The sequence below is a fragment of the Diabrotica undecimpunctata genome, chromosome 9 (genome assembly GCF_040954645.1).
Source record: "Diabrotica undecimpunctata isolate CICGRU chromosome 9, icDiaUnde3, whole genome shotgun sequence".
Lineage (NCBI taxonomy): Eukaryota > Metazoa > Arthropoda > Insecta > Coleoptera > Chrysomelidae > Diabrotica > Diabrotica undecimpunctata.
This window is the reverse complement of record NC_092811.1, coordinates 127,110,673-127,128,373: the sequence shown is the minus strand read 5'-3', so window position 1 is coordinate 127,128,373 and position 17,701 is coordinate 127,110,673. Positions and strand designations below refer to the sequence as shown.

General features: G+C 32.8%; 2 protein-coding genes across 4 annotated transcripts in view; one reads left to right on the top strand and one right to left on the bottom strand.

Annotated features, from left to right (window-relative positions):
* The window catches only part of LOC140451430 (uncharacterized), a 32,921-nt gene extending 21,290 nt beyond the window's left edge, over nucleotides 1–11,631 (top strand). For both annotated transcript variants that reach the window (XM_072545224.1, XM_072545225.1), the window contains one exon: nucleotides 3,476–11,631. In XM_072545224.1, the coding sequence (XP_072401325.1) occupies nucleotides 3,486–4,397 (912 nt within the window). In that variant the 5' untranslated portion in view covers nucleotides 3,476–3,485 and the 3' untranslated portion in view covers nucleotides 4,398–11,631. The remainder of the gene's footprint in view (nucleotides 1–3,475) is intronic.
* LOC140451432 (somatostatin receptor type 2-like) overlaps nucleotides 1–17,701 on the bottom strand; it is a 1,059,667-nt gene that overhangs the window by 648,398 nt on the left and 393,568 nt on the right. The gene's annotated exons all lie outside the window — the stretch shown is intronic.

Genomic DNA, 17,701 nt, shown 5'->3' with positions numbered 1-17,701 from the left:
AATAGACTTGGACTATATTTTAACTTGGTGTTTCCAGTGGTTACTACCTTTAAATGCGGAAAAATGTGTAGTGCTTCGAATTGTTAAAAATAACCTACTTGTGCCGTACTTTGTTAACGGACAGCCATTAGATTCTGTGTTCTCGTATAATGACCTTAGTGTTGTCGTAAACAGCAGCCTAACTTGGTCCGACTATATTACCTCTATTTGTAAACGTGCGAACTCCAGACTGTATCTTATTCGGAGGTGTTTTTCGAGAGTTTCAATGCAATCATTCTGTACACTCTCTACGTAAGACCCATACTTGAATACGCTGGACCAACGTGGTATCCTGATTTGGTTCGAGACAAGACTTTGTTGGAAAACGTTCAAAGAAAAGCCACTCGAATTCCTTTGGAACCGAGAAGACCTTCTTACGCAGAAAGACTTAAAAAAGGTTAGCCAAAGTATGGCTAACCTAACTTCTTTTGAACTTCACCGACAACGTGGAGACTTAATTACAACATTTAAAATACTAAAATTCAATTTTGGAAATCTCAATGAAATGTTTACCATTAATTAAGCCTCAGAGGTCATCAGTTCAAAATAAAGAAAGAAAATTTTTCTACAAGATCAAGGCAGAACTTTTTACCAAATAGAGTTTTTGAGTGCTGGAATAACCTTAACGATAACATTGTCTCTTCTCCCTCTCCCAACACGTTTAAAAATAGACTTGACCGTTTTATATTATAGTTAAAATATTGTTTTTCTTTTAAACCAAAAATTGTAATTTTATTTCTTTTTTTTTTTGTAATTTTGTTATTTACTAGTACGTTATTAATGAAATTTCTTTGTTTTTGAGCATAATAGGGACTTGTTCCTCTGCCCTCGCTTATGTATAATAATAATAATAATTATAATGTACATTATGTACATGTACCTAATAGAAAACATAAAAAAGATAGGTCTGAATGAACATCTCTACAAGACCATGCAGAAAGCTGTACTACTTTCAACGTTCAGATGTGTACGAAAATTTCTGGGAGATACTCCAGCATACCAAGTCACCTAGGGCTCGATAACACGGAAAGAGTCCCACCAGTTTGATGCAGTAGGTATCGGGGATGAGTGAATTTTCCCCTTAGAGGGAGTGTGAGCCGTTTGGCTAAATCTGGATGTACATTTTAGAAGCCCATGAAGGCAGCTTGACACATGTTACTATTAATTTTCCTATCAGGGGCCATTTTTTTTACGAGCAGATAGGGTTTTTGAAAGAGCAGAAAAATTGTTTAGGAAGAAATCTACTGTTATTATTAAAGAAGAGTACCTACTTCTTCTTCTTCTTCTAGTGCGGTCTTCACTAATAAAGGTTGGTTATAACCAATGCAAATTCGTCTCTATCTTCTACTTTTCTTAAGAGCGTCTGTGTGTTTAACCCGGTCCAGTCGCGAGTGTTTTCCAGCCAGGATATTTGTCGTCTACCAGGGCTCCTTTTTCCTTCGATTTTACCCTTTATAATCAGCTGCAACAACTCGTACTTATTATTTCTAAGTATGTGACCCAAATATGCTGTTTTTTACCTTTTAATGGTGGTCAAAAGTTCTCTGTCTCTTCCCATTCTGTGCAACACCATTTCGTTCGTAATATGATCGCTCTATGGTATGTTCAAAATTCTCCTAAAAAGCCACATCTCAAAAGCTTCCAGTTTTCTCTTTGAAGAAGAGTACCTTGAAGAGTATAAAAAAGTTGGAACCATGAAGGTACTTGAAACATCTTCTTCTTCTTCAAGTGCCATCTCCGCGGCGGACGTCGGCAATCATCAAAGCTATTCGTACTTTTGAGACGGCTGCTCTGAAAAGTTCATTTGATGTACATCCGTACCACTCTCTTAGGTTGCGCAGCCATGACATTCTACGCCTCCCTATGCTTCTCTTTCCTTGGATCTTTCCCTGCATAATCAGTTGGAGCAAGGTGTATTTCTCTCCACGTGTAATATGTCCGAGATATTCCAATTTTCTTGTTTTACTTGTATTTAAAATTTCTCTTTCTTTATTCATCATTCTCAGAACCTCTTTGTTTGTGACGTGTTCTGTCCACGATATTTTCAGAATTCTTCTATACACCCACAGCTCGAATGATTCCAGTTTTTTCATTGATGTCGCATTCAAGGTCCAAGATTCCATTCCATATAACAAAGTCGAAAAAACATAGCACCTTGCCAACCTAACTCTTAGTTCCAATTTTAAATCTCTTGTGCATAGCACTCTTCTCGTTTTGTTGAAATTTTCTCTAGCCTTTTCTATTCTGATTTTGATCTCCTGAATGTAATCATTTGTTTGATGTAAGATTCTCATTATTTCTTTAAATTTCGATATTCTCATAAATTTCGTCTTCTTCACGTTCATTGTTGGACCATACTCTTTTCCATACTCCGCTATTCTAGTCACCAGTCTCTAAAGATCTTCAATATTTTCGGCTAAGATCACAGTGTCGTCCGCATATCTAATGTTGTTAATGGGAACTCCATTTACCTTTATTCCAGCTGTTTCACACTCAAAAGCGTTTTACAGGATCTCTTCGAAGTAAGCATTAAAAAGAATTGACGACAATACCCATCCCTGTCAATGGTGCCAACAGATGCCATGAAGACAACACCAACTGCTGCAATGGAGTTGATCATTGACATCACGCCTCTAGATATATATTTCAAAGAGGTTGCGCTAGTGACAATGATGCGACTGCGCTCAGCTGGTGCAAACCTTGATGTAGGAATGGGACAATTGAGAAATCGTTTCTGGCGGGCAGAACTGGATGCGCTACCACTGCTACAGGCAGGCTGCGAATCAATTGAACCAAAGTTTATCTTTAACAAACCCTACAAAATCGAAACAAGATAGTATAGGGAGACAAACGTGGCAAATGCCTATTGCATATACACCGATAGCTCCAAAATGAAAGAAGGCTCAGGATGCGGCGGGATATACTCCAGATCACTGGAGTATATCCGGCTAGTTTTGGCCCACACATGCCCACATAAGAGAGATGTCTCTTGGTAACTTCCACCTTCCTAGAAACGGCAGGATGGACAATAAGCTAAGGGTGACAGCTCCCTGGGAGGATGCAAAATGGGTCAATTGTGGCCTAAGTGCTGTGAAACTTAACTCGCCCTCCCTACTCTACAGGTACAGATACAGATACGCATCCTTGTCTCACTCCACAGATTGGTACATACATCCAAATTTATTATCAATTTTTACCCAGGTTTGTAGTTTTTTTAGCTCAGAAACCAAGACTGATTTAAAACTATATTACATAAATATGTTCTGTTGAAATAATATAGATAAATCGTTTTTTTTTACTTTCTTAAAGAAATAGGCAATATGGACATGTAAGGTTATAAAAATGACCTCCTCATTTACTAACTTGTTATTGTAGGAGTATCATTTTACAAATTTTGATATTCTTTCTAAATGACATTTAAAAATATTTGTTTCAGAAACCTAAGCATGGCTGATAATTCATCATCGTGGGACGATGATCCACATTTGGAGAAACCTGGTAGAGACTGGCTGGAATATTTAGCCCTAGCGTCCGACTACTTCAGCATCCCCCTATGTTTTATTTCTGTACTATGCGACATACTTCTTATAGTAGTTATATTGAAGTACAGACGACTTAAAAACAGAACCAATTTTTACTTGTTGAACTTCGCAATTTTCCACATTATTTATATATTGTCGACACCTCTCTTTTATTGTATAATAGATATATTTTATACAGGGGGTATAGAGGTGCGTTGGTATTGTACTTGGTCGAGGATAGAGAACTTTGGAATGGCGTTACTCTTGACTTTTATCGCTGGATATGGAGTCGATGTCGTGGTTGAAAGCCAAAACGCAAACTGGTTTGCAAAATACGAAAAAAGATATTTTTATTTGTTTTCCTTTTTTTACTTTTTCCATGTAATGATTTTCGCCATTTCTGCTAGTATTTGCTTCAAAAGCGGCCTTCGAAACAACTTTAATTTTTACTTTTTAACCATCTACTACCTTGTTACTGCAATTTTTCTGCTATATCTTGGCATTAGTAATAAAGATGGCAAACTGGTCAAAACAAAGTCATACGCTCTAAATATATCTATAGTTATTTTACTCCTCTGGTTGCCATTATTTGTTGTTTACAATTTAATAAATATATTAAAAAAGAGAAATGTAGAAATTGTATTGTGGTATCTAGCATTTTTACCAGAATACTTAGCTTACTCATGTTCAATAGTTGTTTGCTGGAAATTGTGGAAGGGTCAAAAACAGTTTAAAACTGCCTTTAGGAAAATATTTAGAAGAGAAGTGTCCCTTGTGGACTACGAAGAGTTGTTTATGGTAGAAAATAATGTAAATTCAGATCAAAACAAAATGTAGTAAGGGCAATAAATGTGATTAAATCAAATATTATAGTTATTTAATTGTAGAGACGTATAGCAATATACAGGGTGGTCCTAAAGTAATTGTACAAACAGAAACCATAGATTCTGCACTTTAAAATATTACGATTTAAGCCAACTTGCTTTAATAAAATGTTGATATTAAGAAAGATACAGGGTGTTAAAGTGGAAATTTAAAATTCTATTTTTCGCTATAACTTTTAAGTTTGTAAATATTTTTGGACAAAAATTTATAATTGGACGCTTTTAAGTAGGATAAATTATAATTTTATACATAAATTAATGTAGCTGATAGATGGCGCCACATATGCCACAGGTGTGGCATAGATTTGCGCTTAACTTTTTTGCTCTTAAAGTTACCTCTATTTGTGTTAAAAAATATTAAACATACATTATTTTTACAAAGAAAAGGTATACTTGTTAGTAACCTCAAAATTTAACCGTTTTCGAGATAATCGCATTTTATAAGTCAGCTGCCTCATAATTCTTAGTTGTGATATTTGTGCGGTAAAGCACTCAATACCTGTAGATAAGCATAATTCATAGTTTATTCTTATTAAAACAACTCAAAGATGATAATGTAACATTACAAAATTTTTGTTATGGCTGCTAAATGTCTTATTGGAGAAAATATTCTTCATCTTCTTCTTTAGGTGCCGTGTCCGTATTCAGACGCTGGCCGTCATCATGTATACAATTTCCCTTTTCTATCGCTTCTTAAATTTCTATACCTACTGGCGTTGTATTACTTTTTCTCTATTGTAAAATGCTAAAAAACCAAAATATATGGTTTATGTAAGATGGTACACCACCACATTCTAGAGAGAAGGCGTTGAGAACATAGTTAAATATACCTTTTCTGAACGTTGGATTGGACGTGGCAGTCTTATTCCTTGACAATGTGGTGAGATATTGATATAATTATTTAATTTATAAAAAAACCCAAAATAATACTTATTATTCATTACGTAAATTGTTGTTTACCCATTTTTATTATGACAAATGGAAACTAAAGCACAGGTATGAAATAACATACGTGTCTTGTTTCATAATACTTTTGCTACAAATCTTACCTTAAAGACTCAGCATTTTTACAAAAACATCATCGTTGGCCTAATAACCGATATTGTTATAAATATAGTAAACAAACAGGCAATTTAGTTCAGCATAATATTAGTTCGTTAGTTCATAATATTATCATCATTATCATAATAGTCCATTTGTTCGATATGTAATTATAGTTACTCGTAAGCTTATATGAGTATCTATAAGTAACCAATGAATGAGATACATCACAGTTTAATACATTATTTAACCTTTGCGACATAATATACTATAAGATTTGGATATAGATTCGTCCATTATACATTATAGCCACCACGTAGCCCAGAATTTAATCCGCTTGATTTTGGTGTATGGGGCGTATTAAAACAACGTGTCTATAAGAATGCCATAAACATTTGCAACCAAATATGGGAAGAAATAAATACTGCAACAGTTTCTTTAGAACCAATGATGCTATTTAATATGAGATGATTTTTATGGAATATATTGACAAATGAATTAATGAAAATGGTAGACATATCGAACACTTACTTTAACAAAAAGTTTAGTAATTTAGTTTAACTATTTCTTAATTTGGTTTGTAAACAAAATGTTTTGATTACGACTTTAATTTAACATAAAATATAAAATGTTTGATGTAAAATCCTATTATTCTGTTTTTTGTCATATCCTATTATTAATTATCCTGCTGATATATTTATTTTATTTAACATTTCGTTAACTATTAACTTTAGTTATTGGTATTTTATACCAAAATTTAGATTTATTAATGTTTTTGTCTATTTTTCCTTCGTTGCCTGGGGTAATTGCCTTAACTCAGAAATATGCAGCTGATTTGTAAAATGCGATTATTTCGAAAACTATTGAGTTTAAAAGTTATTAACAGGTATACCTTTTTTTTGTTGAAATAATGTATCTTTAATATTTTGTATCACAAATACAGTTCACTCAAAGAGCAAAAAAGTTAAGTGCAAATTTATGCCACATATGTGGCATATGTGGCGCCCTCTATCCGCTACATCAAAGTGTGCATCAAATTATAATTTCTCATATTTAAAAGTACCCAGTTGTAAATTTTTATGCATAAATGTTTACAAACATGAAAGTTATAGCCAAAAATAAAATTTTTAATTTGCACTTTAACACCCTGTATCTTTCTTAATATCAACATTTTATTAAAGCAATTTAGCTTAAATCGTAATATTTTAAAGTGTAGAATCTACTGTGTCTTTTTGTACAATTACTTAAGGACCACCCTGTATATTATTAAGTTAGTTTTTATTTCTACATTCAGTTATTAATCTGAATATAGCATACAGCTTGATATAGCAGTATATCAAGCTTGGGCTACATTTATGGATTAATCTTTGTCTAGTGCCATTTTTAATCTCTTACTGCATGATTTGATTTTTTAATTTTTTATAAAAAAAAATTTATGATTACAAACTTGACTAAAAAATTTCGGTAAAAATATAAAAGAACGGGTGTGGCAGTCCAGTGGGACTGCCGGTAGAAGTTATACTTCTATACACGTGTTCGCCGTTACAAATTTTAATGGGAGTCAATCTGCACAATCATTACATATGTAATGCTATAGGTAAGAGAGAGCAGAAAGAGAAACAGAATTAGGTATATAGGTATATGGTGCATCGTTTGCTGTATATAAACACTCCCGTACAAATTTCCAACGTCGAACGCGCGTATAGAAGTATAACTTCAAAAAATCCTATTTGGTTAGATTTTTGTATTTTTCTTTGTGTCATATATGGCACACTATGCATTAAAACAAGATTCGATAAGTAAAATTAATAAAAAAATGACGTTTATTACTTTCTTATTATAATAATTATTCAGTGTGAAAGTTGTAAAAAAAATTTCTATCTTTGTTTTACCAAAGAAAAAACATTAAACTTCTCCCATTTTATGGCGCTTTTTTAACCACAGGGATATTTGCATCTTTGTCTTTTACTACACCACTGGAAGATGATCATATCCATTTGTTCGTACATCTAGCATTGGAATATCGGTTGCTGGACCCCTTCTTTTCTTGTTTTGTAAATTGTCTATAGCTCACACGGATGATGCCTTTTTGTAGTAAAACCAGCTTTAAATAACTTTGCATAAACACTCTACTACTACTATTTTGAAATCTGCCAGAGCTAAATTATTATCCTTAACGTCACTTTTTCTCCAAAGAATCCACGCATTGACAGTCATCAAATCAATAATATGGAAAAATATACGCATGTGCCATTTTTTGGATCAGAGTTTGATCCTATAATATCCCAACATTAAATCCAGTAGATCTACTCCCCTCATATAATACTTGTAGATTGTTACAGCTTTTGGACATGAAACCATTATATGTGTCTTATCCTTTTTAGAAAACCATTTAACTTCAATTGTTTTCATAGTCCCAGCATATCTTGATAAAATATTTACTAATTTGTTGTCATACCATGTAACAACAGATATTTTTGTACCATCAATTGTGGTTACTTTCTCTACCATAGCTCCTCGATCGTTCTTTTTTAATTCAGCCTCTTTTGGCATATAACTGTTTGGCACTCTGTTTATTCTAACAATTCCTAGTGGTAACATACCCTGTTTCATTGTGATTTATAAGTCTGGGTACTGTTTTTGTTAGTCAAAGAACCACATTTGAACATACCCCTAAATCAGGAAAACCATCAGGTACAACATTAGTTTGAGTTTCTATAAAAATTTTATAATCGTAATAAAATCCACTGACACAACTTATATCCCATTTTGTACTTATATCCCATTTTGTGGAGTTTTGCGGATTATATTGTTTTATAGATGAATGCGCCTTTGATGGTATTATCTGCTCATTTATGGCTAAAACTTCCTCTTTATAAACTTTGAGGAACTGATTTCTTAGTGTATCCAAGTAAATTAATGTACGTCCTTAGACGGAAAGAATCCATGTGTTATTTTAAGAGACAGACTTTGACTTACGTCTATAATCCTACAGCAGGCGCGCCGACTACCGTTTTTTAACCGGGCGCGCTGTGTATTTTGTACACAAAACACATTTTAGTTGATTTTACCAAATTTAGTGCGTTTTAACAAAACGACAACCACGATTTACAAAAATAGTTTATTGTTACATAAAATAATAAACATAAAACATGTACCTACGGGTTACTTCACTCGATTTCTTCTGATTGCTGCCGTTCATTGTTCTTACATTTTACGCAGGTAATTGTGGTTTCTGAATGCATTTTACATACAAATATTCTACATAGCCCACATCTAACTGTTGTGCTGGAATTTTTTGAGCCTGGACATATTGCACAACGTCCACGTTTTCTAGAGCTTTGCACTTCTGTTCTAGTAGGTTCTTCACATGATTTATATTTCATTGGAAAACCATGAATATCCTGAGGAAGATATCGCATTGTCGCTCTTTCTGAAAGATGTACTTTCATTAAACTCAAGCTTAAATTCTTTAGAAAAATTCGGCGACATATTTTGGGATTTGTTTTATTGGTACAAAACAACACCTGCGCGTTGATACCCGCCATATCCATTAGAGAAAAAAATATAATTAGTGGCTATCTTCTGGTTATTCTTTTTACAGAATATGATGCACACATTTGGTCAATAGTATCCACACCGCCTTTTGTGGCATTATAATTTAGAATAATTTCTGGTTTTTTAGTTTCGACGTCTACGGTGGCAGTGTCATGCATCGTGGATAAAAGTATGACCGACTTACTTTTCTTTGGAACAAATGAAACCAAAGTGACATTTTTCTGGAATCCAAAGAGTGACGTACCACTTCTTTTTGTTTTTGCGGTAAAAATTCAATAGGTATTTCCCTTTTGTTTTTTCTCAAAGTGCCAATTGTAGTTATTTTATTTTCCAAAAGGGAAACACCTAAAGGATAACTGGTATACCAATTATCGGTTGTCAACTTGCGATTTGAACCTTTTATATAATCAATAAGCCTATCTACAATATCACTGGGAGAGTTTGATACACCATAAGGCCCCTCAGGTTGCCGTCCACAATAAATCTCTAAATTTCCAACAAAGTAAGTTTGTGCATCGCCCAAAATGAACAGCTTGATACCGTATTTTGCTGGTTTATTTGGTAAATACTGGATGAAACTACAACGTCCTCTGAATCCCTTTAGTTTTTCGTCTATTGTAACAAATTCACCAAGATTATAGGAATTTTTACAGTTACTAACAAATGCGTCCAATATTTTTCTAATTGGTGTAAGTTTGTCATATATATTTTCCGTTCATGTCTTGTGGTTTTGACATCAAAGCGCATTGAACGTAACAAAAATAAAAATCTTTTGTAACTCATTACAGCTCTAAGAATTTCTATACCTGTTCCATCAGATGTCCAAAGTTCAAGTGCGTTAGTATGGTTAGCCTTTTTAGTGCCTAGGAGGTAAAGCACTCCCAGTAACGCCATTATTTCACTTTTTGAAGTATGTTTCATATCTCGTTCTCTTTTATATTGAACAGATTTTTTTTACTATCAATGTACAAATTAGTAAATTGTACGATGTTCTCTAATATATCAGAATCTATAATTTTTTCAAAAGCTGAAAGTTCTGAGGTCACTTTTGAAGTCACTGTCTTTGGTCCTGGAAGTATTTTGATAATATTTTTCTTTATAATTTTTGATTGCGACGACAGCGGAGTCTTACGCCATGCAGTTTTTTTATGTTTACCTTGAAAATATTCGAAAGCAGTCGTACTTACTGCAGTATTATCCTCGAAGTTACTGGCTCTGTCATGGTTATTCTGTTCTTGTTCAGATTCATAATTGTGGTCATTATGGTGTATTATTTCTTCATCTGTCTCAGATTCATCGGAATATTCTATTTCACTAGTTTCTGTTTCTGGGTCTTCATTAAGAATTTTATATAACTCAGCCTCAGTTAAAAACGTCTTTCTAGCCCTGCAAAAATAAAAAAAAGTAACACACAAATAATATAACAATGCAATTAAATTCTTACATAATATTCTCTCAGCGTAGCCGTTATATTCCTTCTCAATTATGTTACAATATCCTGTTCAACCTAAAATAAAGTAAAACTAATGTTAATTTGACTTTAATTTCGAATTACAACTTTTTATAAAGCAAAATAATTAATGGATAAAATACTTACACTAGAAGGCGCGCCGTGTATTATGTACACAAAACCGTCACACTCTCGTATTTCTAAGAATTCTCACAAAACTCATCTGCAACAAAAAATATTACTCAACAATTCGAACGACAGATCTCTACTGGACGAATAGATGCGACGATATCGCTAGATTGACGACACTTCTATTTTTAGACGACTTTTTCTATTGGACGTGTACAAAATACACGGGCGCGCCCGCTCGAGGGATAAAGACGCATTTCGTTGTTGTTTGCTTTATCCTCTTCATATTTTCCTATAACTGACTCTTTCAACTTTTTATCAGCTCTAGCTTCTGTTTTACCCGAGGTTGGGTAAAACCCAGCAACAGCCTACTGAGCTACTTTATCCATCCAACGGACTGAAGGCGGAGTTATATAGAGAGACATATTCATCCAATACTATAGTAAATAGGTCTCTTGATAGATGATCTACTCGTTGTAATTCTCTGTTGGAAAACGTGTTTCCAAAAGCCATAATTTTCTGCTAATATCTGTTTTTTTTATCTCTCTTTAAAGCTTTAATATCTAGCTATGACGCATCTTTCTTATGATTCTTATTTTTCTGACTTCATCCACTTCATAACTGTGGAATCTACAAATGACAGATGACCATTTTGGAGTAGAATCTCGCCATATAGTCAGCATCCACACATATTTCTAAGGTAAAATGTTACACCTTTTATTATACTCACGAAATTGATTTTAGATTACTACATTCGTATTGTGCCACCATATATATTTTTTTAACCATGAGGATGCAATTTAATCATTAGAACCTAATTTTCGATTATTATAATGTCGTTTTTGTATTTTATATTTTTATATGAGTTTATGTAATATAAATGTAAATGTGAACAAAAAATTTGTGTAAATATATTTTAATTAAAATATTATCAAAAATGTAGTCGATATTGTTAAAAAAATTTGGAATATTATACCTGATTTAATATAGCTTAATTTAATAAAATTTTAAAACCTCATTTGGTGTTTATCTATTCAACTACTGCCACCATCTGTTTTACCTTGTGACTCAAATCTTTTAAACCAAGTAATGTAGACTTGGGAGGAGAAATGGAAAGTTGATAAGTTGCACAAATGTTTAATCAAAAGCTACACAGTATCGATAAAAATCAAGAAGATTTTGAAATAATATGGAATGCAATTAAACAGCTATTACTGAAACGTACTAAAAAATCTAAAGCATTAAGCGCTACCTAAAAGAAAATAATAGATAAAGCTCGAATTATAGGCAAAATACCTTTTTTGCCTATTTTGCCTATTATAATTGTTTTTTGCACTTTTTGCCTTTTTTCGTAAATTCCGCCTATTTGTGCCTTTTTTAAAATTTCATGGTACTACCCATGATCTATTACTAAACCATTCTATAATAAAATTTTGGGTCAATAATAAAATATCAATGGTTTCTTTATATAATAGATTTCTAGGAAAATGTACCTGATCGAGACTTGAGGGTTAACTATTTGGAAATACCTAAGCTTTATTAGTTTATTATCAGTTGTCCAGTCGGTTACTGTATCAGAGTTTAGTCACAAATTGCTATATCCTAGTTTAGTTTTGTTGCGTATACCGAAAAGCAAAGAACACGTTTTAAAACGTTTTAGACATTTGTGTGAAAAGATGACATCTAAATTAAGGCTATGGATCGCACCTTATTCGGAACTTTCTCTAGAAGGAGATGGAGCATTTTGTAAACCATGCGGAAAATCGGTAAGTTTTATTTTTTCTCTTTTTTTCTCGTCCCACAACATAACTAAATTCTAAAGCGGTTTTAGAATTCTAGTTATTTTTTTTTTAATTCTCAGATTTCAAGTAGAAAAAAGTACTTTATTGACCAGCATTGTGGAACCCCACTTCATAAACGTAATTTGGAAAAATTAAATTCCTCTAAGTTAGCCCAAATATCTCTGCGGGATAGTTTAAGCAGTTCAAAAAAAAGGAGGAAGACGCATTTAAATTTGATTTATGCCAGATGATGATTGCATCCAACATTCCTCTATATAAAGTTAATAACCCTAGTTTTAAATGCTTTTTCGAAAAATATCTTAATAAATCCTTACCGGACGAGAGTACATTGAAAAAACATACTGTGGAAAAATGTTATGTGGAATGTATTTTAAAAATTAAGCGGGAGTTAGAGGGCAATTTTTTGTATATTATCGTGGATGAAACGACAGATGTATGCGGTAGGTATATAGTTAATTTAATGATTGGAATTTTGAACGAAAACTTTGCGAGAAAACCTTATTTAGTTGCCGTTAAAGAATTGGAAAAAACAAACAATTTAACAATAAGTCGATTTATACAAGATAGTTTAACAAACCTCTTCTTACCCAACGCTATACCAGTGAATAAAATAGTTTTAATGCTTTCAGATGCTGCAGCATATATGTTTAAAGTTGCTGTTAATTTAAAGATTTTTTATCCTAATTTAATTCATTGCACTTGTGTAGCCCACGGGGTAAATATAATTGCTGAAGAAATAAGAAATCTGTTTCCGTTGGTAAATAATTTTATAAATTTTATGAAAAAAGTTTTTGTAAAGGCTCCGTTGAGGGTGCAAATATATAAAGAAAGACTTCCCGGTGTCCCTTTGCCACCTAAACCAGTAATTACAAGGTGGGAAACCTGGATCGAAGCAGTTTTTTTTTTACTTTGAACACTGCAATGAAATAAAATTAGTTATGTCAGAATTTGATGATGATATTTCCGAATCCATTCGAGAAGCAAAAAAAAATATTAAAAAATCCCAAATTGAAACAGGAATTCGCTTATATCAATGACAATTATAAATTAATAGTTACCACAATTAACTTATTAGAAAAACAAGAGATAAATTTATGTGAGTCAGTAAAATTAATAGATAATTTAAAGTCGAAAATTAAATCGGCACCTGGAAGTAACGGTCAATTAATTAAAAAAAAAATGAAATATGTTTTCGACAAGAATGAAGGTTTTTCGTTTTTATCTAATGTTGCTAAAGTTTTGAATGGGACATTTTCTGAGGAATTTCAAATTATGCCAGATTTATTATCCGCTCTGAAATATGCTCCAATTACATCTGTCGATGTCGAACGTTCGTTTTCAATGTACAAATTAATTTTAAGTGATCGAAGACATAGTTTTAAGACAGAAAATATTGAAAAACATTTAGTTGTTTCTATTAATGATAAAATTTTAAGTGGTTACAATGTTTAATTATTAATTTACAGTTATTTAGTTACTAGTTTATTTATACTAATGTTATGATTATGATGTGTAAATATACCTGCCTTAAGTTAATATTACGTTAATTCACTTTGTACAATAAATAATAAGTTAAATTCCTTTATTGCCTATATTTTGCCTAAATGTTAATATTCCTGCCTTTTTTAATAAAAATCTTTGCCTATATAGGCGCCTTTTTCTTCAATTTTTGTTGCCTATAAATCCGAGCTTTAATAATAGATAACAGACGAAAATAATAAACAATAAACTAAAAGCAGAGATCAAGAGACGTGTTAGGTGTTTTTGAATATACGCAAAGACTTGTACAATTCACCAGTACAAGATTTTAGATTGCACACTGGTTTTCTTGGATTGATGATAAAAGAAGTATAAGTTACCAAAGAACTTTTTGACCGAAAAACCCGTAGCATTGATATGAAACCAGCACAACATTATAAAAAAAGAAATGTAGAAACAGAGGAATACAACTTCATAACAATATGATATTTTGTGTTTCACAGAAAATCATATACTTCAGTTCCACCGACTCAAGGCAAAAGTATACAAAACCGTTGTCGAATGTTCGCCAGTCACAGCAAAACAAGAAATGCTATGCATGTCATGGAAATGAAAATGCTGAGATGAATGTTAGGCATACCTCACAATTATAACATCAAGACTCTACAAGAGAAACAAATAGACGACATTAAAGATATAACCGTGAGTTGGGAGAAAATTAAAAACAACATTGAAGAAGCAGCAAGAGAAGCTCTAGGAAAACGCAAAGTTATACTGAACAAAAGAATTAACAACAATACACTATGGTTCAGAAAAGAAATGAAAGGAAAGTGTAAAGAGAAACGAGAGGCCTACATAAAGAACAAAACATCAAATACTCCAGAATCTCAAAACACCTATAGAAGAATACGAAATGATACAAAGCAGTTGGTAAGAAGAACAAAAAATTAACACTGGGGACAGTTTACAAAAAGGATGAAAAGCGACTTCTATGGTATACAAAAACAAATATAGAGATTTATAAGAAACCAACAGAAAGAAATGGCAGAATTGAAGGAATACAATAACATACCAACAAAAGAATAGAAAAGATACCTGACACAACTGTTTAAAGCAAAGGAAAATAATAATCAACACAATAACGTACCTGAATTAAGACACGAAATAGAAATCAGTTTTCAGGAAGTAGAGATAGCCATAAATTCACTTAAAAATAGAAAGTCGCCAGGACCAGACCAACGGAATAACCAACGAGCTTTTAAAACATGGAGGAGAAAGTATAACCCTAGAGATGACAACACTTATACAAAAACTAATATTGCACTGCAAGATACTAGACGGATGTAGAAATAGCATAATGATACTAATATTCAGGAAAGAAGATAAGATATCAACAATTATAAAGGTATGTCTTCTGAAGGTGAAACCGCACTTAGGTTTACCACAAAAGTCCTAACCAACAAAATCAATAAACTAAAAACTTTATCAAATGAACAACAAGGATTCAGATCCGGAAGATCCTGCGTAGACACCGTATTTGTACTAAGACGAATCACAGAAAAGGCTGTCGAGTACAATAAACCAGCATATCTATGTTTTATAGACCTGACAAAGGCTTTCGATCGCATCCAAGTCGAAGACGTCTTACACCTACTGTATAAAAGAAACATACCAATTAATATTATACACACCATCGAAAACATCTACTTCCATAATCGAATACAGGCAAAGATAAATGGAAAACTAACTCAACGTATACCAGTACAAAGTGGAGTCACACAGGGTGACCCGTTAAGCTCACTTCTCTCTTTAATATAATAATGGACAAAATAATACAAGCAGTACGTAAAGTCATGGTTACAGAAAGGGGAACAAAGAAATCCAAATATTATATTACGCAGACGACCTCACATTAACCGCCAAGACAGAAGACGAGATCCAAAGATTAACACGCATCTTCAATACAACAGCCAAGAAATACAATATGATAATATAAGCAGAAAAACCAAATTTATGACAACATGTAAATATTCACTACGATGTAAAATCGAAATCGATGGGGAAATAATAAAGCAGGAAGCAAGGTTTAGATATCTGGGAATAGATATAACTAGTTACGGAGATTTTGAAGAAAAAGTACTACAACAAAGCTTAAAAGTAAGTAAAGCGGTGGGATTGCTTAATCACACAATCTGAAAGAACAAACACCTAAGACAAGACACAAAAACAAGAATCTATAAAGCAGCAATTAGACCTATAATAACATACACGGTGGAGACAAGACCTGACACATCAAAAACGAGACAACTACTAGAAACAACAGAGATGAAAATACTTCGACGAAGATCACGGAAAAAGTCTGTTGGATAGGGAGAGAAGTGAAAACATAAGATAGATATAAATGGATGGGCGAAAAAACGGAAACAAGAGTGGAACTAACACATTAGTAGAATGGCAAAGGATAGGATAGTACGAATAGCACGAGATAAGTCACCAAATAGACGAAAAAGTATTGGCACGCCAAGAAAAAGATGGTGCGATAATTTAAACAATTTAGGAAGCTAATACTAAAGAAGAAACAGGCTTTAAAGCCTACATACAAAAAGGAAGAAGAAGAAAGGGCAGCATAAACGTTACTGAAGACAACTGATTTTTAGGTTTTTGAAAACTAACCTATATGTGTATAATAAGATCTGGTCTGTGCAGCTTCTATTTAACCTAAAGCCAGCTTGATCTAAGGAACGGTATTTAGGATTTTTGGCCCTATTCTATTGAGCCGCAGCCTCTCGAAAAGTTTGTAATAGCAGCTTAAAAGAGCTACTCTTCTGTAACTGCTTGTCTTGTCACAGGGTTTGTTTAGTTTCAATATAGTGATTATCTTAATGTATTAAAAACTTTTGATACGATTCCTGCTAATAAAATGTTTGAATAGAACTTCGTAAACCAACTTCACATTGTCTTGTAGCATCATAAAAGAAACTCAGAATCAGGTTTGAATCTACCAAACCCTGGTGCTTTGTATGTTTTGATGTCAGTCACAGCAGTTAAGAGTTTTTTGTTAATAAAAGCGCTAGGGAAATCTGTGTTATGCGGCGCTTCTTGGCATAGTCTTCTTAAGTATATTTTCATGTATCTTAAAACTGTATAACAGAAGTATTCTGAAAGATATATGGTCTGGCGTAAAAAATGGATGTTCGCGGAAAGATGAACTGCTTTTGCCAAGTTTTTTTAATAGGCTAAGTGCTTGAATTTTTGAAACTCAGAGTCTCAGTTTTTTATCCTTCTTTCTCTGAGCGTCTTTTTACAGAAACTTCTTAAGAACATCATTAACTTATATAGTTCTAGTCGTGAAAGGAACGCTTAAAAAGTCTCCTTTGAATCCGTGATGTAAGCAGTAAAAAGATGAAGTAGAACAACATTAAGAGAAATGAGAAATAACTGATAATATAAAGAGGACAACATGGAAAATAAGACAATTAAAGAACGTCTTAATTCAGCAGTGAATGTTATATTCAGTGTGATAATTAAAAATAATAAATAGACTAAATTAATTACGATAGATATCCTGTAAACATAGATGAAAACTGACGCGATTGAAAGACGATATGCGGAGTATAGAAAAGAGTATGGATGGACTAGAATCGTGTCTGGCAGTGCACGTGACAAGCTAGAAAATGGCGATGATAACAAGTCCCTTTATGTTATTCTATTAGCTGTAAAATTATGCCCCCTCTATAATAATCAAATTGTATAAGTAGGATAAGATAATTAATTTTTAAAATAAACTTTTTCTTGACG